Here is a 26,873-nt window from a genome sequence, read left to right as displayed (position 1 = left end):
GTTGAACGCGTCTTTTCCAGTGTCAGCCGAATTAAAACACCAAAATACACCATATAGGAGCTTACTTCTCATCTTATGTCCCTCAGTCTGTTGACATTTGAGAGAGAGAGCTTACAGTAGCTGCGTTCCCTTACAGATTTGCGAAAATCTTTTGCGATATTTCTTAAATGTCGATAAAAAACTATTGCGAAATGACAGCGTTTCCATAGCTGCAGTTATGCGACTAAAACGTATTATTTTCCTCTCGCGATAGGTCATTCCAAAGTGATGGCACTTGGTAGGTTTGTATATCCCATCCACCGCACTAGCCATTATTTTTATTGGAAGGAGACGTGTGTGTTATCCAAGCATTAATGGCAAGGAAAGCCCCTTAGGTTACTTAAGCGGCACGGATATGAGGTGTGTGTGTGTGTGTTAGAGGTTAGATCGGGCTCAAAAAACATCAAGCCTGAGCCCGATTTAAACCCGACCGTTGTTCAATCCGTGGGCGTTTTGATGAGAACGAGCCTGTAATGAGCAAAGTGCAGCGAAGCGGACTGGTGAGGCTCATGATAAAACTACATTTAGTTTTCAGTTTTCTCCACAGCGACTGTACAGCCGAATAACATTTTGTTGCAATATTTTCATGTTTAACACTTTGAAGCTGCTTTGAAACAATCATCATTGTAAAAGCGCTATAGGCTATAAATAAAGCTGACTGGACTCCGCTCAATAATCCGCAGGCGCGCGCTCATGATCCGCTCACCGCTAAACTGATGTCTGCTCAAATCCAGCTCAGACATTTATCTGGAGCTCACTTTGTTGTAGCCATTAAACAATGTGTTTTTTCCTTCATATTTATGTTTAAATATTATAATATTATTTTTACATTTCATCTGATTACGGTGAGTGAAAAGATGTGAGTGGGTCAGAAATGATTTTGGTGGTTATATTTAGTTTAATATTACGTTTTGTTTTGTAGAAAGCATTTATTTCGTTTTGTTTAAATTGTATCTTAATTTTAAAAAAGGTTTCTTAGGCCAATTGCCTGGATTTAATAAATAAAAAGCAAATAGCAGACTATAATGGTGAGGTGAAGTCGTGGGAGTGATTGCTTTTGAGGGACATTATGAGATGCTGCATCTGTAATTCCTCACTATCAGCATTAATAATTGTATGTTCATCAACAAACCCATGTGAATATTTCTAATTTATTGTGCTGCACATGTGGAAATTGTTAACCTGACAAGCCAGACCCCTGTCAAGATGTTTGGTCTGGGAACTCACCATTGACAGCTCAATCAGAGAGGCAGGATAAACAGTTGTCTTTCTCTGCACGCGATAGGATAGCGCTACAACTTAAATAAATAAATCATTTTATTTGCAACGAATTGAATATTCTTCTCATTTTCTCTCTTCTTCCCATGCTATTTTCACATTTGGCAATCTTTTAAGCCTGTCTTTTGACACAAAAATATGAGTGTCATTTAGCCAATCCAGTTGTTATAAGTTCAAAATTATGAGATATAAACTCGCAATTACGTGACATAAAGTCAGAATTGTGACTTTATAACTCGCAATTGTGAGGGAAAAAAAGTCTAATTGTGAGATAAAAAGTGGAAAATATAGCTTTCATATATATAGCTAACATATACAGTATTGTTCAAAATAATAGCAGTACAATGTGACTAACCAGAATAATCAAGGTTTTTAGTATATTTTTTATTGCTACGTGGCAAACAAGTTACCAGTAGGTTCAGTAGATTCTCAGAAAACAAATGAGACCCAGCATTCATGATATGCACGCTCTTAAGGCTGTGCAATTGGGCAATTAGTTGAAAGGGGTGTGTTCAAAAAAATAGCAGTGTGGCATTCAATCACTGAGGTCATCAATTTTGTGAAGAAACAGGTGTGAATCAGGTGGCCCCTATTTAAGGATGAAGCCAACGTTGAACATGCATTTGAAAGCTGAGGAAAATGGGTCGTTCAAGACATTGTTCAGAAGAACAGCGTACTTTGATTAAAAAGTTGATTAGAGAGGGGAAAACCTATAAAGAGGTGCAAAAAATGATAGGCTGTTCAGCTAAAATGATCTCCAATGCCTTAAAATGGAGAGCAAAACCAGAGAGACGTGGAAGAAAATGGAAGACAACCATCAAAATGGATAGAAGAATAACCAGAATGGCAAAGGCTCAGCCAATGATCACCTCCAGGATGATCAAAGACAGTCTGGAGTTACCTGTAAGTACTGTGACAGTTAGAAGACGTCTCTGTGAAGCTAATCTATTTTCAAGAATCCCCCGCAAAGTCCCTCTGTTAAAAAAAGGCATGTGCAGAAGAGGTTACAATTTGCCAAAGAACACATCAACTGGCCTAAAGCGAAATGGAGGAACATTTTGTGGACTGATGAGAGTAAAATTGTTCTTTTTGGGTCCAAGGGCCACAGGCAGTTTGTGAGACGACCCCCAAACTCTGAATTCAAGCCACAGTACACAGTGAAGACAGTGAAGCATGGAGGTGCAAGCATCATGATATGGGCATGTTTCTCCTACTATGGTGTTGGGCCAATTTATCGCATACCAGGGATCATGGATCAGTTTGCATATGTTAAAATACTTGAAGAGGTCATGTTGCCCTATGCTGAAGAGGACATGCCCTTGAAACGGTTGTTTCAACAAGACAATGACCCAAAACACACTAGTAAACGGGCAAAGTCTTGGTTCCAAACCAACAAAATTAATGTTATGGAGTGGCCAGCCCAATCTCCAGACCTTAATCCAATTGAGAACTTGTGGGGTGATATCAAAAATGCTGTTTCTGAAGCAAAACCAAGAAATGTGAATGAATTGTGGAATGTTGTTAAAGAATCATGGAGTGGAATAACAGCTGAGAGGTGCCACAAGTTGGTTGACTCCATGCCACACAGATGTCAAGCAGTTTTAAAAAACTGTGGTCATACAACTAAATATTACTTTAGTGATTCACAGGATTGCTAAATCCCAGAAGAAAAAAAATGTTTGTACAAAATAGTTTTGAGTTTGTACAGTCAAAGGTAGACACTGCTATTTTTTTGAACACACCCCTTTCAACTAATTGCCCAATTGCACAGCCTTAAGAGCGTGCATATCATGAATGCTGGGTCTCATTTGTTTTCTGACAATCTACTGAACCTACTGGTAACTTGTTTGCCACGTAGCAATAAAAAATATACTAAAAACCTTGATTATTCTGGTTAGTCACATTGTACTGCTATTATTTTGAACAATACTGTATAATCTATAACAGTATATCACAGTGACTTGATAACTTTTTTAATTTAAGGCCCATCCAAAACTGGAATCGTGCCTGGTGTGTGTATCCTGGTATTCCCTACTCTGTGGGGAAATGTCTCCACACAGATAATAATATAATATAATGTAAATGATTATGATAACACCTTTGAGCCTGTCAATATTATGCAAACCTGAAATCTCAAACACGCAGTAGGCTAGTACTTGCTACTATAGTTGCTGACTTTTGCGCCTGCGTCTCTCGTCGCGTAAGAAATGGCTTTCTAAAACAGTGAGCTTAAGTTAAAAGAAGTTTAACGTGCATCTCATTACCTTGTGTTATTTCCCATTTCACTGCCACGGACGCATTGATTCTTTGTGAACTGCCGTTTAGGACTAGCGGTGTGTTGACTGTCTGCACGCGTCCGTCACAGGACAGCGGTTAATCTCCTCAGATCGCTTCACTATATGGACACTCCCTCAACCGCCACAGTCAGATTTTACACCACATTAAAGAGAGCTTATTAATAACGAAAACAAATATTTATTTTTGCTAATTATTATTTTATTTCAGTTAGTTTTTTAGTAATAGTTAGTTTCGTTTAGTTTTAGTTTTTATTTATTCAGATATTTTAATTTTATTTCAGTTTACGAAAATGTTTTTTGACCAATAGTTTTAGTCTTAGTTTCAGTTTTCGTTTACGAAAATAACCTTGACTCAGACTATCATGAGATATTGAATTCTTCACCTCAATCTCTCCAGTTTACAGTGTGGATCCTTCAGTGCGTCACATAAGGGCTTCACTCCAGAGTCTCCTAGATTATTCACACTCAGGTCCAGATCTCTCAGGTGTGATGGGTTTGATTTCAGAGCTGAAGTCAGGATGAGACACTGTTCCTCTGTAATACTGCAATAACTCAGACTGAAGACAGAAAGAGAAAAGACAATGACTCAGATCTGAGATGATGATCTTATTAAAGACATACAGTGGTCATATAGTCTATAGTTCCCATAATCTGCTTGTAATCGAGTCTCTAGTTCTGTGAGCTGGAAACTGAAGACAGAAAGAGAAAAGACAATGACTCAGATCTGAGATGATGATCTTATTAAAGACATACAGTGGTCATATAGTCTATAGTTCCCATAATCTGCTTGTAATCGAGTCTCTAGTTCTGTGAGCTGGAAACTGTTGTTTCTTCTCTTTCTTTTTTAAATCTTTTAATCTCTCTTTTGTTTCAGATCTCATGATATTTCTGCAGAACAATATCTACACAATCAGTTCATTGTTTCAAATACTTTAAATGAAATGATTTAGTAGTTCAGACACTGAATTTTAATTGTGACCAATGGCAAAGACCAGCCGATGTAGAGCTTCAGTGTAAATGATGAGACTTGTGTCCAGTTGTCTTAAACTAAACAGTGAACTGTGATCAGACTGTAACTGTACAGTATAATGATACTAACTGTAGTTTCTCCAGCTGGCATTGAGGGATCATCAGTAGATCACTGAGGTTTCTCACTCCAGAGTCTCCTAGTTTATTCCCCCTCAGGTCCAGCTCTCTCAGGTGTGATGGGTTTGATTTCAGAGCTGAAGTCAGAAACTGTTCTTCTGTAATACTGCATCCACTCAGACTGAAGACAGAAAGAGAAAAGACAATGACTCAGATCTGAGATGATGACCTTATTAAAGACATACAGACATACAGTGGTCATATAGTCTATAGTTCCCATAATCTGCTTGTAATCGAGTCTCTAGTTCTGTGAGCTGGAAACTGAAGACAGAAAGAGAAAAGACAATGACTCAGATCTGAGATGATCAAACTGAGCTTTTAAAGGATTTTTCAGACAGTCATTCATCAGCACATCTTCTGAAAGTCATATTTGTAATTCTCGATTTTTCATCTCAGAAGTGTCATAAAGTTCTAGTTTACACAGGCACTGCCAACACACATTTCCATACAATCAACTTGTAAAAGTGCATGAACCATTATATGACCCTTTAAATAATAAGGTGAAATGACCATGTAGTCAATAAATACATTTCATAAGAACAAGCCTATAACATAACCCATTAAAAGTGCCTGCTCTATTACAAATCATTTATATATATCTTTAAATACCCCAAACAGCTGCATTACAAGATGGAAATATAGACCAGAAAGGATATTTAAACTTGCTCTGCCCTTACGTCAGGACTCACTGCGGGGTCTTTCCTGCTCTTAACTCCGAATGAGCTCTTAAAGATCTCATGCTCATCAAGATCAACACGTTCTCATGAAATGCGCATCTATAGCACGAGTTGTATTTATCTTAAGATTTATACGGCAAAATGACGTGCAAATGATACGCATTGTCAACTAGGATTAGTGGATTATGAGCCAGCATCATGAGCAGACAGCGCGGCAGAATTCGGTTCTCTTTCACGCTTGAACAAACTATAACACACAGGAAGAATTATGCCAAAATGTCCGTTTTGTCAAGTATTCTCACTGGAAATAACGTCTTAAATGAACTTAAAGAGTTGTGAGGAGATGGGATGCGTGAGACAGCGCGTCAGTTCTGCAGCGGTAGATCTTAAAGCGACAGCAGCCATTAATGTTAAACACTCACTGCTCTTGACTGGAGAACTTTTGTAGTTTTAATAAGGATTCATCTATATTTAATTCATAATTTATGCAGTGCAGACTGTTAACTTTATACTGTAATTAAAGTAAATTAATTATTTATTAATTAATAAAGTAATTATTCAATGTCTGTACCTGTTAGACAGGAAGTGCAGAGGTAAATATGACATGGGTTTATGAGAGGATTGTTTTAAGTTGAAGTTTGAAGCCGAATAAATGTTCAAAATCTTTCAGTTACACTGTAATGTTAGATTGCTATATTAAATGTTTAAAGTGTGTGTGTGTGTGTGTGTGTGTGTGTGTGTGTGTGTGTGTGTGCCGTTGTAACTGCCATCGTTAATGCACCAGAGAACCTATGCTTTGGACATTATTACTGAACATGTGCTTAGTTGCAGCACTTAGACTGGCGTTTAAACGAGCCCTGTCAAGCGGCCGCATTTACAAACAACAGCGGCAAACATATGACGCAGTCCCGCAAACACCATCACTGGCGGGCGAGGATGTCCAATTTAACTTTCACAACTATGTGTGCCAACTAAGTTTGAGATCTATGAGAGACACTTCAGAAAGTCATTGGACACCAAACTACTCCAAGAAAGAGCTTACTGTGCCTGCTCGGGTGACCCGGCGAAATGGAGTAAAGTTGCGTCCATACTTTTCAGCGTTTTTTTCAAAAACGGAGTGTTTCGTGCGAGGCGTGCTGGTGGGAAGGAGTTTGGATTACCTCTCCTGAAATATGTGTCACGCATCCTAAAGAAGTTCCCCTTGAGCGATAAACATGCAGTGGAATTAACATCGGTCTCCATTACTTCCTGGATTGAGAAACAGCTGATCTTCGTGAGAGACGTCATCCAGCCGTCGCTCAGCAGAAGGGGAGCTGAGGAGCGCCGCGGGCAGCCGAGGACGGTAAGCAGAGAAAAACTAGCACACCTATAGCAGCACCGCAGGTCCAAAGCTATTGAGATTATTCTCAATCATAGCACATTTCCTTCCCCTCCACCTACTATTAATGATATCAGTAACGTGCAATGTCAATCACTCCCGCCTCATACACTGGCCACGCCCCCCTGGTCCACCAACATAGAGACAACTGCTCCAGTCCATTACTATTGATGAAATAGACAAAGTTCTTCCAAATAACAAAGCCTGTGGATATGATGGGGTAAAATATGAGACCCTGAAAGCCACAAAATCCTGGTCTTCCCATATACTCACATGTATATTTAACACCTGTCTGATTAATGGGAAAGTACCAGACTCATGGAAGGGGGCCCTTGTCTATAGAATTCCAAAGAAAGACAATACCCCAAGTGATCATCTACATGGAGAGACATATCTCTCCTGCCCACTGTTTACAAGGTCTTCATGAAATGCCTGCTGGCCCGAATCCTCCCATGGCTTGTGGATGCAGGCATCCTCTCATCCAAACAGAAAGCCTACATAGACAGACAGGGTATGAACGAACACGTGTTCTGCCTGAAAACTGGAATTGACGATTTTAAACATGAATCATGTAAATTCTATACTGTATTCTCGGACTTTAGAGATGCCTTTGGGACATTATCCCACAAACTGTTGCTTAATGCATTAGAGGAAATCCTTTTACCTCAGCCCTTTGTGGACCTCATAACAGATGTGTATAAGGGATCTTTTTTTACAAATTATCTGTGGTAAACAACTCACAGAGCTGATAACTCTTAAGGTGGGGATTAAGACAGGCTGCCCCTGGAGTGCTGTCAACTTCATCCTGGCCATCAACCAGTGGATGAAGTGGATCTGCCAGTGCGCACCACCACACACTCGATCCCCAAACCCTGTCCAGGGGTACGCTGATGATGTCCAGGTGTCCTCCAGAGACGAGAAGATCATTCAAAACATCCTGTCCAGAACAGATGAATTCCTAAAGTGGTCTAAGCTGGAGGTGAAGCACACCAAATGTGCAGCATTCTACGAGCGGCGAAGCGGTGGAAACCGCTGGTACAAATCTAAATCTGACAAACCCCCCCTCCTTCACAATAATGGGACAGCCCATCAGAGTCTACTCTCGTCATGAAACATACACCTAACTTGGCCATAAATTCAACATTGCAGGTGAGTGGGGTGAACAGGTGCAGGAGTTATCCTGTGCCTTTAAGGACAGGCTCGATCTGATTGACTCCTCCCCCTTACCTGTAGTCATGAAACTGAAGGCCATTAGAGAAGGGGCTCTGGCAAAGATACAACATCTCTTTGCAAACATTCATATTCCACTAAATGTTTTACGGGACATGAATAATAGAAGAGTTGAGGTTGTCAGGAAATGGGTGGGACTGAACATTCATTCCACCAGAGACATAATTTTCCTCAAACTAAAGGAAGGGGGTCTGGGGGTCCCAAATGTGGAATGGACCTATTCCACTATAAGGTTAGCACACCTCATCAGCATGCTCAACAGTGATGATGCTGCAGTCAGAGCTAGCCAGAGCTTCCCTCTTACTGGACCTTAGGAAGAGAAAGGTCCCTTTGGCCACAGGTAACCAGGACAGCTTCCTAGGCTTCAGGAGGAAAGGCAACGGCAAACTGGACACACACGCTGCATGCTTTGGAGTTCGCTCAGACTGGCCAGACCTGAACGATCTGTGTAACAGACTGGCAGTTACATTACAGTGGACAGAAAGTGACTCTCACACTACTCCTGAGGCGTCTGACGCAGTGGTCACACACACATCTATTACTGGGGAGACCTCAGTCTGTCATAATGAGACACAACACACACTACAGATCCTCTCACACTACACCTGAGGTGTCGGACGCAGTGGTCACACACACATCTATTACTGTGGAGACCTCAGTCTGTCATAATGAGACACAACACACACTACAGATCCTCTCACACTACACCTGAGGCGTCTGACGCAGTGGTCACAGACACATCTATTACTGTGGAGACCTCAGTCTGTCATAATGAGACACAACACACACTACAGATCCTCTCACACTACACCTGAGGCGTCTGACGCAGTGGTCACAGACACATCTATTACTGTGGAGACCTCAGTCTGTCATAATGAGACACAACACACACTACAGATCCTCACACACTACACCTGAGGCGTCTGACGCAGTGGTCACAGACACATCTATTACTGTGGAGACCTCAGTCTGTCATAATGAGACACAACACACACTACAGATCCTCTCACACTACACCTGAGGTGTCTGACGCAGTGGTCACAGACACATCTATTACTGTGGAGACCTCAGTCTGTCATAATGAGACACAACACACACTACAGATCCTCTCACACTACACCTGAGGCGTCTGACGCAGTGGTCACAGACACATCTATTACTGTGGAGACCTCAGTCTGTCATAATGAGACACAACACACACTACAGATCCTCACACACTACACCTGAGGCGTCTGACGCAGTGGTCACAGACACATCTATTACTGTGGAGACCTCAGTCTGTCATAATGAGACACAACACACACTACAGATCCTCTCACACTACACCTGAGGTGTCTGACACAGTGGTCACACACACATCTATTACTGTGGAGACCTCAGTCTGTCATAATGAGACACAACACACACTACAGATCCTCTCACACTACACCTGAGGTGTCTGACGCAGTGGTCACAGACACATCTATTAATGTGGAGACCTCAGTCTGTCATAATGAGACACAACACACACTACAGATCCTCTCACACTACACCTGAGGCGTCTGACGCAGTGGTCACACACACATCTATTACTGTAGAGACCTCAGTCTGTCATAATGAGACACAACACACACTACAGATCCTCTCACACTACACCTGAGGTGTCTGACGCAGTGGTCACAGACACATCTATTACTGTGGAGACCTCAGTCTGTCATAATGAGACACAACACACACTACAGATCCTCTCACACTACACCTGAGGTGTCTGACGCAGTGGTCACAGACACATCTATTACTGTGGAGACCTCAGTCTGTCATAATGAGACACAACACACACTACAGATCCTCTCACACTACACCTGAGGCGTCTGACGCAGTGGTCACAGACACATCTATTACTGTGGAGACCTCAGTCTGTCATAATGAGACACAACACACACTACAGATCCTCTCACACTACACCTGAGGTGTCTGACGCAGTGGTCACAGACACATCTATTACTGTGGAGACCTCAGTCTGTCATAATGAGACACAACACACACTACAGATCCTCTCACACTACACCTGAGGTGTCTGACGCAGTGGTCACAGACACATCTATTACTGTGGAGACCTCAGTCTGTCATAATGAGACACAACACACACTACAGATCCTCTCACACTACACCTGAGGTGTCTGACGCAGTGGTCACAGACACATCTATTACTGTGGAGACCTCAGTCTGTCATAATGAGACACAACACACACTACAGATCCTCTCACACTACACCTGAGGTGTCTGACGCAGTGGTCACAGACACATCTATTACTGTGGAGACCTCAGTCTGTCATAATGAGACACAACACACACTACAGATCCTCTCACACTACACCTGAGGCGTCTGACGCAGTGGTCACAGACACATCTATTACTGTGGAGACCTCAGTCTGTCATAATGAGACACAACACACACTACAGATCCTCTCACACTACACCTGAGGCGTCTGACGCAGTGGTCACAGACACATCTATTACTGTGGAGACCTCAGTCTGTCATAATGAGACACAACACACACTACAGATCCTCTCACACTACACCTGAGGTGTCGGACGCAGTGGTCACAGACACATCTATTACTGTGGAGACCTCAGTCTGTCATAATGAGACACAACACACACTACAGATCCTCTCACACTACACCTGAGGTGTCTGACGCAGTGGTCACAGACACATCTATTACTGTGGAGACCTCAGTCTGTCATAATGAGACACAACACACACTACAGATCCTCTCACACTACACCTGAGGTGTCGGCCGCAGTGGTCACAGACACATCTATTACTGTGGAGACCTCAGTCTGTCATAATGAGACACAACACACACTACAGATCCTCTCACACTACACCTGAGGTGTCTGACGCAGTGGTCACAGACACATCTATTACTGTGGAGACCTCAGTCTGTCATAATGAGACACAACACACACTACAGATCCTCTCACACTACACCTGAGGCGTCTGACGCAGTGGTCACAGACACATCTATTACTGTGGAGACCTCAGTCTGTCATAATGAGACACAACACACACTACAGAGCACAACAGCAAAAAGATCCTTACTGAACATCACACAGATGGACACAAAACAACACTGGACTGGACTGAATGCAGGGAAAGTTGGCATGTCTTGACTTTGCTGACCACTCTTCCTCTCACTCTATGTACAGAAATGCTGCAATAGGAGAGGATATTCTCCGCTTCACTGTTAAGGCCAGACTACAGGTGCTGCCAACCAGAGACAATCTAGCATTATGGTCCCTCAAAATCACCAGCCACACTGGATAATGCATTCTAACTCTGATCACCTTGAATCAATTGCTCATATTGTGAATGGATGTAATAAGTACAAGAGACTATATACAGCACGCCATGACCGTATCGTTGATCTCATTGCAAGTTCTGTTCAGGACATATTTCCAAAAAATATGCCTATGTATAAACATTCACGAGTAATCCCAGTCTGGTCCAACAGCTCTGAGGATGTGTTCTGAACATCCCTAACAGCCCTGATGTTGTGTTGGTGGATATAGACAGAAAGCAGGTGTTAGTCCTTGAAGTAGGTTGTGTTTATGATTTGTATATGGACATAGTCTTCTTGGAAAAAATGACCAAATACCAACCTCTCCTTGCTAAGATCAGTGACCTGGGCTATGCATGTAAGTTTGCGGTATTGATATTTGGCAGCCTGGGACATGTGCACAAACTGACTGTTAGTGGATTAAGACTAGCAGGGCTACCAAAAGGACAGTCTAAACAGCTGGCCAAACCCTGCTCTATATCAGCTGTGATCGGCTGTCTTGCTGTGTGGTGTAAGCGATGTTTTATGTACCCTTAATGTCAAAGCTGTGCTACCTCTGAGAATATTTGAATCCTTTCTGTAAGAAATTTGATTGGTGGACTCAAATAAAGAAATTAAAATGTGTGTGATACTGGCCTTTAAAAAAAAGATGATTTATAAAAAGATGGCATTGAACAAATCTTTAAAATATACTGTCTTTATGTTTTTTTCTACATTAATTTGGTGATTTACTGTGAAATTATTACATCATAAAATAAATAAAAACAAATAAACACTTGTTTTTAATTGTGATTAATCAGAAAAAAGTTGTTGTCCTGTAACTTCATAACCACTTGCTTGATTAATGAAAATTAGGGTTCATTTTAAAGCTTAGAAGTGATGGCTTTACAGTGAATATAATGAATATGATTAACTCTTAACAACTGCTTTTAAATGTGCTGTAAGTGACAAGACATGCTTATGTGGTGGGACATGCTTTCTTCTGCGGTTGTATAAAACGGACTGTACAGTGTTCATCTAGGTGTCGGGTATAATGCACACCTTTTGGATTTTTGATATTTAATAAAAAACTGTCAAACATATGAAAATATGGAGATTATTTATTTTACTGGGATACTGTTTGGGCTCATACACAAACTCTGCTAGATTTAAACGCGTCATAGCTGATAGGACACTGATGAGAATATTGCTTGAGAACATATTTATAGAGATGATATTATAGATTATATTTATTTACACTAAATGATTATTTATGCATTATGTGGTGCTATTGACGACGGCCAATAGAAGGAAGGAAATCCCACAGAATATAATCTTGCTTTAAAAAGGCCATAGAGCGGCTTGATTTATTTGTTGTTTGTTCATTTTCAAATATAAAACTTGATGAAATGTGTTCAGTGTGTGCATCTGTTCTTTTTGAACACTTTATCTCATTTGAACAAAACCGTGATAATATTGATAACCGTGATAATATTGATAACAGTGATAATATTGATAACCGTGATAATATTGATAACAGTGATAATATTGATAACCGTGATAATATTGATAACCGTGATAATATTGATAACCGTGATAATATTGATAACCGAGATAATATTGATAACCGTGATAATATTGATAACCGTGATAATATTGATAACCGTGATAATATTGATAACCGTGATAACATTGATAACCGTGATAATATTGATAACAGTGATAATATTGATAACCGTGATAATATTGATAACAGTGATAATATTGATAACCGTGATAATATTGATAACCGTGATAATATTGATAACCGTGATAATTTGGGTCACTATAATGTGATAATATTGATAACCGTGATAATATTGATAACCGTGATAATTTGGGTCACTATAATGTGATAATATTGATAACCGTGATAATATTGATAACCGTGATAATATTGATAACCGTGATAATATTGATAACCGTGATAATATTGATAACTGTGATAATATTGATAACCGTGATAATATTGATAACCGTGATAATATTGATAACTGTGATAATATTGATAACCGTGATAATATTGATAACCGTGATAATATTGATAACTGTGATAATATTGATAACCGTGATAATATTGATAACCGTGATAATATTGATAACCGTGATAATATTGATAACCGTGATAATATTGATAACTGTGATAATATTGATAACCGTGATAATATTGATAACCGTGATAATTTGGGTCACTATAACCGTGATGTTAAATTTCCATACCGTTTCATCCCTATTTTATGAGTGTCCTTCCATATATCATTTCTAATAGACATCATGTCAATCATCAATAATAACAAAATAATTCAATAAGTTGCATCAGTTTTTCTGAGGTTCTCTCATCTGTGATGTACCAAGACCTTCCAAACATGATCATAATATATTTGTTTCCAAATGTGAAAGGTTTTTAATCAAATGAGACCATGCACTTGCATATATTTAGTTATTAGCAATTACTTTTAAATATGCCACTTAGTCGTGAAATCATTAAAACATGCCTTCAGGGTGTAAGTGGTTCATTTTAATACACAAATGATATGTTATTGTGTTACTGTGGATGCTGAACGAAAAACAAAAACGGACTCAAATAAATAAGGAAAATGGCATTATCCACTACTATAACAATAATATTAAGAGTAATGTGGCGTTTTACAGCATTAAACACAATACTCACGTGAGTGTGTTGAGTCGACAGTGTTTATCCTGCAGTAGAGCAGATATCTGTGTCACTCGTGTGTCTCCTAGTTTATGATCTCTCAGATTCAGCTCTCTCAGGAGTAACGGGTTTATACCCACAATTCCTCTCACATACTCACAGGCCTCATCTGCAGCAGGACTCACAAACCTGCAGAAGGGAAAATTAAGCTAGAATCAATTTAATTAAACACGGTGTGATGAAAACAGCATTTGATTCTAATGGGAAACACTGAGGAATTATTTCTCTTGAATTGGCTTCTATACAACACATTTTATTAGTGAAATAATATTTCTATACACAATTCACCTTCATAATGCACAAAACTGAAAAATCAATGCAATGTTACCCAGAGTCACAAACAACGGAGCTCCTTACTATCCGCGCTGAAGCTGAGATTGCTCGCCGTTATACGTCACATCCGGATGTCACGTGTCAACTCGACCCGGGACCGTTACGGGTTGTGTGTGAAAGCGCACATATTACGGTATTTCATTGGCAGTGTGAATGGACCAAATCTAGCAGCCTGGAAACGCATTATCCGTGTATTTGCTGGAATCGCAGTGTGAAAGGGGCTTATTAGTGTTACTCGATCTTAGCACTGCATTCGATACTATCAACCACAGCATTCTTTTGAATAGACTCAAATTATGTTGGCATTAGTGGAAATGCATTCAATACACTGATTCATAACCGTTTTAATCTTTATTTGAGGTTTGAAAACAAACCCGGAAGAGAAGACAATGCTGAATAAAGTCGTAGTTTTTGTTATTTTTGGACCCAAATGTATTTTGGATGCTTCAAGAGACTCTAATTAACCCACTGATGTCTCATATGGACTACTGTGATGATGTTTTTATTCCCTTTCTGGACATGGACAGTATAGTGTGCATACACTTGCATACGCTCTCGGACTAAATATAAAATATCTTAAACTGTGTGTGAAGATGAACGGAGGTCTTACGGGTGTGGAACGACATTAGGGGAGGAGCTAAAGGGTTAGTTTAACCAAAAATGAAAAAAAATTCATTAATTACTCCCCCTCATGTCATTGGACACCCGTCAGACCTTCGTTCATCTTCGGAACACAAATGTAGATATTTTTGTTGAAAGCTGAGAAAGGCCTCCATTGTCATTCAGTACTTTCCACTGACCCCCTCACAAAACCCTAAACATGTTGTTATAAAGTCCATCACACAACAGTGGCTGTACAATAATTTCACGAAGTGACGCAAATAGTTTTTGTGTGCAAAAAAAATCAAAATAATGAGTTTATCCACAAGGTTATTGTATACCGTGTAGTCTTCCGAATAATTGTTTATTCAACACATCATCCTAAATAAACCCGTCTCCGGCGCAATGACTCCGATCCTTCAAATATTCATATTCAAAAATTGTTTACTCGACACATCAGCCTAAATAAACCCATCGCCGGCGCGATGACTCCGATCCTTCAAATATTCATATTCAATAATTGTTTATTCGACACATAATCCTAAATAAACCCGTCTCCGGCGCGATGACTCCGATCCTTCAAATATTCATATTCAATAATTGTTTACTCGACACATCAGCCTAAATAAACCCATCGCCGGCGCGATGACTCCGATCCTTCAAATATTCATATTCAATAATTGTTTACTCGACACATCATCCTAAATAAACCCATCTCCGGCGCGATGACTCCGATCCTTCAAATATTCATATTCAATAATTGTTTACTCGACACATAATCCTAAATAAACCCGTCTCCGGCGCGATGACTCCGATCCTTCAAATATTCATATTCAATAATTGTTTACTCGACACATCATCCTAAATAAACCCATCTCCGGCGCGATGACATAGATCCTTCAAATATTCATATTCAATAATTGTTTACTCGACACATCATCCTAAATAAACCCGTCTCCCGCGCGATGACTCTTGATGATCGTTCAAATATTCATATTCAATAATTGTTTACTCGACACATCATCCTAAATAAACCCGTCTCCAGCGCGATGACTCCGATCCTTCAAATATTCATATTCAATAATTGTTTACTCGACACATCATCCTAAATAAACCCGTCTCCGGCGCGATGACTCCGATCCTTCAAATATTCATATTCAATAATTGTTTACTCGACACATCATCCTAAATAAACCCGTCTCCGGCGCGATGACTCTTGATGATCGTTCAAATAATCATATTCAATAATTGTTTACTCGACACATCATCCTAAATAAACCCGTCTCCCGCGCGATGACTCCGATCCTTCAAATATTCATATTCAATAATTGTTCACTCGACACATCATCCTAAATAAACCCGTCTCCGGTGCGATGACTCTTGATGATCCTTCAAATATTCATATTCAATAATTGTTTACTCGACACATCATCCTAAATAAACCCGTCTCCGGCGCGATGACTCTTGATGATCGTTCAAATAATCATATTCAATAATTGTTTACTCGACACATCATCCTAAATAAACCCGTCTCCCGCGCGATGACTCCGATCCTTCAAATATTCATATTCAATAATTGTTCACTCGACACATCATCCTAAATAAACCCGTCTCCGGTGCGATGACTCTTGATGATCCTTCAAATATTCATATTCAATAATTGTTTACTCGACACATCATCCTAAATAAACCCGTCTCCGGCGCGATGACTCTTGATGATCGTTCAAATAATCATATTCAATAATTGTTTACTCGACACATCATCCTAAATAAACCCGTCTCCGGCGCAATGACTCTGATCCTTCAAATATTCATATTCAATAATTGTTTACTCGACACATCATCCTAAATAAACCCGTCTCCGGCGCAATGACTCTGATCCTTCAAATATTCATATTTTTGTGTAATCAACGCGTCATCCTCAATAAAGGCGTCTCTTGCGTGATACCACTAACTTTGGAATATTCTGATCTAATATGATTTCTGACCTGTAAGGTTGGCAGAATAATAATCATACACTGTGTGTTAATAGGCCAGAGGAGAACTGGCCCCTCGACAGTCTGGTTTCTCCAAGGTTTATTTTTCTCCATCATGCCCTGATGGAGCTTTGGTTTCTTGCCACTGTCGCCTTTGGCTTGGCTTGCTTAGTTGGGGACAATTTCAACTAAAGTTTTCAACTAAATATCCAAATAAAATTAATTACTAAATTAACTGTATCAACTTTATTACTGATCTGCCCACATTGATAAATTGATAAATTGAATAAATTGAATAAGATAAATTGAAATGAGCTGATGACATCACCGTTTTCTCCAGAACGACAGCGGAATAACAATAATCGTCATTGTAAAAGCGCTATATAAATAAAGTTGACTTGACTAAAATAGGAGTAAAAGTAAAAATCTGGATAGAGCGACATGTATCACCTCAGGTGTACATGTATCAACACTCACTTTTATCTTATATTCCTTTGAATGAATAGGACCATAGGCTGAATCAGTAACAATAAAATGGTTATTAAAAACATTGACAATATTTTCTTTCCCTTTATAATGATTTCCTTAACTTTTAAATAGTCAGGTAAACCAGAAGTGGAAACCACATATAAATCACTATCATGAATATCTTGTAAAAAGGCCTATTCATTTGAGGTGAAGCATCGATTGACTGGTGGACAACTACTCTGTAAGTGTTTGTAACTTCTCATTTGATTGTTTGTTCATTTGTTGTTAGATAAGTGTGTCTGAGTAGTGCATTGGTGTGTATTAGTAGTTTCTGGTGTATTCTCGTGGTGTGTGTGGAGGAGTTAGCCTTTGTTTGGTCATTGCCATGTTGGGGGCATTCCCAGCTGTTTTTAATAACTACTCAGGTGGGTATAAATAGAGTGATAGTCCGCGGCAGCCCTTGTGTGAAGCCTGACGAGTGTGAAGCCCGACGAGTGTGAAGCCTGACGAGTGTGAAGCCCGACGAGTGTGAAGCCTGACGAGTGTGAAGCCCGACGAGTGTGAAGCCTGACGAGTGTGAAGCCTGACGAGTGTGAAGCCTGACGAGTGTGAAGCCTGACGAGTGTGAAGCCTGACGAGTGTGAAGCCTGACGAATGTGAAGCCTGATGAGTGTGAAGCCTGACGAATGTGAAGCCCGACGAGTGTAAAGACATTCAACTCTTCCCTGTGCAACTCCTCCCGAGCAAGGACCCCGACAAGGCACTTGAGTATCATTTTCCTTTTCATTATTTGTGTTCAGTTTTTCTTATTTTTATCTGGCCTTTTCTCTGATCTGTATTCACCATGTGCTTTCTAATCTCTACTATTACTACTAGCACTCGCAAATCACGCTCTGTACGCACGAGACGCCGCAATCCTAATAATTTGCGCAGTCTGCGTAAATCCTCTGCTACTTTACTCTCTATTCCAATTGGTCTCTGGAATTGCCAGTCGGCTGTAAACAAAGCAGACTTTATTTCATCTATTGGGACTCATTCTCAGCTCAGCCTCATGGCCCTAACTGAGACCTGGATCAAACCAGAGGACACTGCCACTCCTGCAGCCCTCTCAACCAATTTTACTTTTTCACACACTCCTCGGCCTATTGGGAGGGGTGGGGGTACTGGTTTGCTGATCTCAAATGATTGGAAATTTGATCCCTTACCATCTCTATCGGCCAGTTCATTTGAAGCACACTCAATCTCTATTACTCACCCTGTTAAAATCCATGTTGTAGTGGTCTATCATCCTCCAGGTCACCTCGGTAACTTTGTGGAGGAGTTGGATGTGTTACTTTCTAGCTTCCCTGAGGATGGCACTCCTCGGATTCTGCTTGGTGACTTCAACATCCATCTTGATAAACACCTAGCCACAGACTTCAGCACTCTACTGACTTCATTTGACCTTAAGTTAGTATCTACTACGGCTACTCACAAATCAGGTAACCAATTAAAAACTCGTCTACACACGCAACTGCTCCATGGACAACACTTTAGTTACTCCATTACACACATCAGACCACTTTCTCATCACTCTTAACCTCATACTGACTCCTGATACAACACGTACTCCTACACAGATTACCTTTCGGCGTAATCTACGCTCACTCTCCCCCTTTCGCCTATCCACTATGGTTTCATCTTCACTCCCTCCACCTGCTCAGTTCTCAGCACTGGACACTAACAGTGCTACTGACACTCTTTGCTCCACTCGAACATCCTCCTTCGACAATTTTTGCCCCCTTTCATCCAGACCAGCCCGCCCCACCCCATCTGCCCCCTGGCTGTCTGTTGTTGTCCGTGAACATCGCTCTGGACTCAGGGCGGCAGAGAGGAAATGGCGGAAATCTAAAAACTATACTGACCTTACCTTGTATCAGTCTCTTCTCTCTTCTTTCTCTACAAATGTCTCCACTGCTAAAACAACATACTACCACAACAAAATCAACAATTGCTCTGACTCTCGCCAACTCTTTAAAACATTCTCCTCTCTCCTTTGTCCTCCTCCTCCCCCTCCTTCATCAACTCTTACAGCTGATGACTTTGCATCATTTTTCACAATTAAAACCTCTCTCATCAGCAACCAGTTCTCCTCACCACAAACTGACACACACACACACACATCTCAACAACTAACACGAACACGCTTCCATCCTTCTCTCCACTCTCCGAGGCAGATATTTCTAAACTCATCCTTTCCATTCACTCTACTACCTGTCCACTTGATCCTATACCCACTCACCTCCTTCAGGCCATTTCTTCTTTAATCACTCCTGCACTCACTCACATTGTCAACACTTCTCTTCACACAGGAACCTTTCCCACAGCATTTAAGCAGGTTTGGGTAACCCCACTGCTTAAGAAACCCTCTCTGAATCCAGCACTTTTAGAAAACTACATCCTTTCTGCCTTTAATTGCAAAGACCTTTGAGCGAGTTGTTCAATCAACTCTCTATGTTTCTTGAACAGAACAACCTCCTGGACAACAACCAATCCGGCTTCAAAAGCGGCCATTCGACTGAGACTTTACTCTAGACCTTACTTTCGGTAACTGAGGCACTGAGACTGGCAAAAGCAGCTTCCAAATCCTCAGTGCTCATTCTGCTGGATCTGTCTGCTGCTTTTGACACAGTTAACCACCAGATCCTCCTGTCAACACTTAAGAAGATGGGTATCTCAGGAACTGCTCTCCAATGGTTCAGGTCTTACATCTCTGGTAGGTCCTACAGGGTGTCATGGAGAGGTGAAGTGTCTAAGTCACATCATCTAGATACTGGGGTTCCCCACGGCTCAGTCCTTGGACCAATTCTCTTCTCCATCTACAAGTCATCATTAGGTTCTGTCATTCAGAAACATGGCTTCTCCTATCACTGCTATGCTGATGACACTCAACTTTACCTCTCATTTCAACCAGATGATCCTACAGTCAGTGTTCGTATAGCTGCCTGTCTGACAGACATTTCTGAATGGATGAAGGAGCATCACCTTAAACTCAATCTTGCAAAGACAGAATTACTTGTTGTCTCAACCAACCCATCACTTCATCAAAATTTCTCCATCCAGCTTGGTTCATCAACCATAACTCCATCCAGGACAGCCAGGAACCTTGTTGTAGGAGTTGTGATTGATGACCAGTTAAACTTCACTGACCACATTACTGCAACAGCCCGGTCCTGCAGATTTGTCTTATACAACATTAGAAAGATTAGACCCTTCCTATCAGAACAGGATGTACAACTCCTGGTTCAAGCTCTTGTTCTCTCCAGACTGGACTATTGTAATGCTCTTCTAGCTGGGCTTCCAGCATGCACTATCAAACCCTTGCAGCTGATCCAGAATGCAGCGGCGAGAGTGGTCTTTAACGAGCCGAAGAGAGCGCATGTTACGCCTCTCTTCGTCAGTTTGCACTGGTTGCCAATGGCTGCTCGCATCAAATTCAAGGCACTGGTTCTCGCCTACAAAACAACCACTGGCTCTGCACCAATATACCTAAACTCGCTTGTTCAGACTTACACGACCTCCAGAAGCTTGTGTTCTGTGAGTGAATGGCGCCTCGTGGTTCCATCCCAAAGGGGCACGAAATCTCTCTCACAGATCTTTTTCTGGACCGTTCCCACCTGGTGGAATGACCTGCCGATCTCAATTCGTGCTGCCGAGTCTGTAGCCATTTTTAAAAAACATTTTTAGACACATCTTTTCCAATTGCACCTGACCAATAAAGAATAGCACTTCTTTCTGTTTTCTGTTTGTTTGTCTAAAATAAAAATAAAAGTTTGTGTACTGTGCTCGATTAACTGAGAATTCTTACAGCTCTTGCAGGTTGTTGCCCTCGTTTGTTCCGTTGCTTCTATTGCTCTCTCCTTTTTGAAGTCGCTTTGTATAAAAGCCTCTGCTAAATGATTAAAATGTAAATTTAAATATTTAAACTGATGTCTCAAAATAATATGTGCTTTACTTTACCAAAATTTCTTACATATAATATAGCACAATGGTCACTTACACCATTACAGAAAACTCCAGATAGATAATCTATGACAGCCATTGGTTAGTGACATCAATTAATGTGGATTTGTTTGGATCTTTTTGATTTAACCATGTTGGAGAATTTATCAGTTGCTCCAAACAAAGAATCACAGATATAAGATCCCCCCCACATAAGATCAGCTCTGATTTAGTCCAGTTATGAAGAAGATCAGTAAGTGAAGTGTTAGCTTCACTTGATGCAGATGTTGGACGATAACATCCAATGATGATGTCAGGGGCATTTGAAAAATTAGTTTAATTGTCAACAATTCAAAGAAAGAAAGAACGCTAATATAATACATACAGGTGCAGTTTGAATTTGACTTAAAATAAACTGCAACTCCACCACCTTTTTTGGGCAATCTGATCTAAAGAGATTATACCCCTTTATGTGTATCATGGAGTTTGTAATGATTAAATTGTGTTTTTTTCAAAGACTAACGTAACATCCACATCAGATTCAGAGCAATGATCAAACACAGATGGAGTCCATCAACACCCTCAAAGCTTCACAGTCCTATATCTCGTCTTGGGTCGAAATTTCCTTCAATAACAGCCATTTTGATTTAGATGCTGTTTATTGCTGATGATCGCGTTAATTTTCATATGCATCTGCCTATATAAGATCGCTCGTTTCTGCTTCTTCTTTTCTTGTGTTTTGATCAGGAGATTGTGTATTCATTCAGGAGATAGGTAATAGCGCCCCCTGCCGTGTAACAGTGAAAACATGGAAAGCCGGAAAATATTATCAATGGCAGGGAAACATTTTCTCCTTTAGTCTATGGTTCTCTCATAAAAGACGAGATAACAAAAGATAGAAAAAAAATCACTCAGTCCTCTTGACTGAAAAACTTTAAAAATTGTTAATCTATATTTATACAGTGAATCTATATTTATACAGTGAAGACTATGCAGTGATCTTTTATATTTGATTACTGTTGATGTAGCCTTACCGAAAATCTAGTTTAGACCCATGAAAAACCTGAAAAGAACTGTTTTTCATTTGTATGTTTTGTATTTATTTGTGCTGCTGCTCATAATTGCATTATTTGTTCATTTTATTATAGACTGTATATAGAATATTTAAAAATAAAATGTATAAAATGTTAGGCTTTTTGGAGTCAACCTTATTTATTTAGGTTACATGGATCAAAAAACAACAATAGGCCTATTTTATTTTATTTATTACTTTTTTGTGGTGGAACCAGTAAAAAATTCAACCGGGCCAGAAAAAAATCCTTAATATTGAGCCCTGCGAGTACAAACATTTACTCTATCATACAGACGTGAGAAGGCTGTCGAAGGGCAGGGTGGTCAGCCCAGTGAACGAATTGAAAGATGAAATACATGCTTTTCTGACTGAGAAACTGTCACCTCTCATAAGCTCGTTCAGTGATGAGAAATGTTAATCAACCCCGTCTTATCTTGCTGACATATTTTCTGTTATAAAATAACTGAATCTAGAACTACAAGAACGGGAGGACAACTTTTTTAGACATTGCAAACTAATTCAAGCTTTCCACAGATCACTCAAACTCAGGCAGCTGCGACTCAAAACCTCAAGCTACTATATGTTCCCAACAATGATGAAACACATTGAAGCAAATGTGTTCAAGAAATCAGTCGCTGGCCCGACGCGTCTCATTCAGTCACATCTGGATGCACTGATGGGAAATTTCTCTGACTATATTCCCCAAGAGAAACTCAATGAATTAAAAGACAAGCAGTGGGTGAAAAATCCCTTTGACTTTGAAACTCCAGATTCAATTGCTGAACTGAATTGAACTCCTCCTGAAGAATCAGAAATGCTGCAAGTGACCTGTGACAACTTTGAAAATGCATCATAAAACAGAAAAATTGTAATGAGTATCCCATGCTAAGGAAAGCAAGCATTTCATTGCTACTAGCCTTTACAACTACAAAGACGAAACAACCAAACCAGCTGGATGCTTCTGGACACGCGTGTTGCCCTCTCATCCTGCAACCCGGCCTTGGACCAGGTTGTGCAGAATAAGCAGGCCCACCCTTCTCATTAACCCCTTTGCAGTAAGGTCTCGCCGACAGTCCCAGATTACTGATTACTGAAAAACTTGGTATAATTATAAAGATTAAAGCCTCCAGCTTCGTTATCTGACCAATGTTTATGATAAAATGAGGTTGCAGTGACATTATTTCTTAATTTATGTCAGGAGTGCAAAATAATCAATCCGTTATGAACGATATTTTGAAAAGAATATCATCAAGAATCAAAAGCCAGTCACATCATCTGGTTTTATTAGTGGTCACATACATGCACTAAACAGCATCCATTCGGGCTCTAAGTCAACACGTGCGCCTATTTGGACAAATATAGATTTATCAACACGTTTGCAAAATATTCTGCCATACAAAATAACATTTCTATTAATTTCTCACTGAATTATGCTGATCTGAAGAGCCGAATGACATTCGGAGCGATCTCTGGCCGTTTCCCAAGTAGGCAAACTTCTGACTTGTGTCCTTGGTAGTTCAGACTTGTCGAGTTGGACTCGGGAGAACGAACTCCAGAGGACGAGAGGAATCGTCATCAGTCCCTGGTCAAGTACTGTTCCAATTCAAAGTTCACTTCTAGCTTTTTTCCGGGAGTGGGCGGGACCGGGAATTGTAATATTATTAATTTTGAACTTAATTTGGCCACCGAAAGACTTTAATCACCGAAATATACGGCCGAAATGTTGTGGTGACACAAAGAGAAACCGCAACCTGCAGGTGCTTGTCTAATGCAACATGTCTGCGGCGTGGACGTATGTGGTTCATCTCACATCTGATGACACATCTATGGTAAACTTTGTTCAGTGCATGCTAGTGCTTCCATATGTTCGAATATGACCAGTCGTTTTCGCCATCACTCCGCGTGAAGAGCCAGAAGACGTGAATGAGAAGTCGCGTGCGTTGTGAGAAGCGCACACGTCTCACAGCGCACAAATATTGAGTTCTCTTTCAAGTCCTGCGCTTGAACAGACAAACTCACTCAAATAGTATAACAACATGTTCATCTTGAGGAGTATCCTAATAGGAGACATATTTTGTATATGCCTTAAGTGAACTTTTACTGTATACAGTCGAGAAAGACGAGCATATCTCTGCATCAGGTCTTAAAGGGGCAGTAGCCTTTACTGCTGTCGGTTTAATGTCAAACAAAAGATAAAGACATCACTCACTGCTCTTGATAGAATAGCTTTTGTAAGTTTAATAAGGATTAATCTTTAATTCCAGTTAAATATGCAGTTATTTTACATTCGATTACTTTATTAAATTCCTCTACCTTTCTTCAGGCCAGTAGGCCTGTGCATTATTATTTAATGAACATGAGTGAGGTCAAGTTAAACATTTTAGTTTGGATTTTATTGTAAACTGTGCATTGTTGCAATGTGCTAAATAAATATTTGCATAATTTATAATGATTTATTATTTGAAACTTTAATATTAATTTGTGCAATTGCAATGCCTTGGTTTTAGTGTATAACATCTGTCACAGCCCTAAATGCAATGGTACTAATAATTGGCATAATTTATTTCGGTGTTTCGGTTTTCGGCCTTGGTTTCCTCTTTTTCAGCTTTCAGTTTAGGCCAAGAATTTTGATTTCGGTGCATCCCTAGTCTGAAGTAACCAAAAAGAAGGAGTGACAACGCATAAGCCAGCTGCAAGACATTTACTGTGTGTGTGTGTGTGTGTGTGTGTGTGTGTGTGTGTGTGTGTGTGTGTGTGTGTGTGTGTGTGTGTGTGTCTGTTTTTGCTTTGATGACTTATGTGGAATTTAATGTGTGTGCATCGTTATTATATTGAACTGAAACCCATCTTAAACAAAAATGACGATTTGGGTTTTTATTCATCTGGGGATGGGTGTGCTGTGATCAGAACTGAATTATTTTACTGTAACTGACAGATTCTGGCCAAATAAACAACACGGGAACGGGAGTCATTCTTATGGGATTGGGACGGGACAGGAACTTCCCCCCGTTTTTTCGTGGGATTGGGATGGGACGGGATTTTTTTGTGGGACGGGAGAGGTTTGAAAATCCACTCCAGTGTCGCCCTCTACTGGGCACCCGCTGATCGACTGGATCTCACAACTCCGCATAGGCGCTCTCTTTATAAATAAACTAGGGCCGGGACTGTAACGCGCTAATTAAGATTAATTTATTATGGGACTTTAACACGCTAATTAAGATGAATTAATTACAGGACTTTAACGCCTTAATTAAGATTAATTAATTACAGGACTTTAACACGCTAATTAAGATTAATTAATTTCAGGACTTTAACGCCTTAATTAAGATTAATTAATTACAGGACTTTAACATGCTAATTAAGATTAATTAATTACAGGACTTTAATGCCTTAATTAAGATTAATTAATTACAGGACTTTAACACGCTAATTAAGATTAATTAATTACGGGACTGTAACACGTTAATTAAGAATAATTAATTACGGGACTTTAACGCGTTAATTAAGATTAATTACGGGAAAAAATATATATTTTAACCACACTTATTTTTGCACCGCGGAACGTTTTTCAATGAATGAGTTTCGACGGACCGATTATACTGGAACACCAACTAGCGCTCACGAGTCACGACAACAACAAACCACAGTGAACATGAGCAAAGAAGCTGATGAGACCGCTTTGCTCGGCCCCGTGGATGGGAAATTTTGTTTTAAAAAACGAAAGGATGGAAGCGTCGACAAGAGCACGGTTGTGTGCAAGCGATACAACAAGGAGTTAGCGTATCACCGCAGCACATCGAGCCTCAAATATCACAAATACGCTTCTGCTACACTTCATGGCAAACATTGCGCTGGTCTGCTGGACTGAAATAAATAAACTATATTTTGTTGGTTAAGCTTATGTATTCAGTCATTATTCAATGGGATACTAAAAATACATGTGAAAAATTACTTACATTTACATTTACATTTATGAATTTGGCAGACGCTTTTATCCAAAGCGACTTACATTGCATTTTTTTAAGGAACACTTTTTACATTTTTATCAATTCTTGCTTTCCCTGGGAATCGAACCCATGACCTTGGCATTGCTAGTGCCACGCTCTACTGGTTGAGCTACAGGAAAGCTCAACCAATACTTCTCATTGTTCTCAGGTCAAATATTTATAAGCAAATTAAAATGCGATTAATTTCGATTAATTAATTACAAAGCCTCTAATTAAGTAGATTTTTTTTTAGTCCCGGCCCTAAAATAAAACCACAGATTTAATCATTAAACAAGTACATTCTTGCCTGAAAAAGTCTTAAAACTACATTTTTGACACATTAACAGTAGTATTGTTA

At 40.0% G+C, this 26,873-nt stretch overlaps 1 protein-coding gene and 1 non-coding gene across 2 annotated transcripts in view; both read right to left on the bottom strand.

Annotated features, from left to right (window-relative positions):
* The window catches only part of LOC137049644 (ribonuclease inhibitor-like), a 28,911-nt gene extending 10,721 nt beyond the window's left edge, over positions 1–18,190 (bottom strand). The window contains exons 1-2 of the mRNA XM_067428237.1: positions 17,898–18,190; positions 14,058–14,228 (exon numbers count right to left, since the gene is read on the bottom strand). Of these exons, the coding sequence (XP_067284338.1) occupies positions 14,058–14,228; positions 17,898–18,190 (464 nt within the window). The remainder of the gene's footprint in view (positions 1–14,057; positions 14,229–17,897) is intronic.
* An 8,392-nt stretch (positions 18,191–26,582) lies between these two features.
* trnaa-agc (transfer RNA alanine (anticodon AGC)) lies at positions 26,583–26,657 on the bottom strand. The gene has a single exon. It is a non-coding gene; the product is annotated as a tRNA-Ala (tRNA).
* Between the last annotated feature and the right edge of the window lie 216 nt (positions 26,658–26,873).

This window comes from Pseudorasbora parva, chromosome 2 (assembly GCF_024679245.1).
Source record: "Pseudorasbora parva isolate DD20220531a chromosome 2, ASM2467924v1, whole genome shotgun sequence".
Lineage (NCBI taxonomy): Eukaryota > Metazoa > Chordata > Actinopteri > Cypriniformes > Gobionidae > Pseudorasbora > Pseudorasbora parva.
This window is presented reverse-complemented; position numbering and strand designations above follow the sequence as displayed.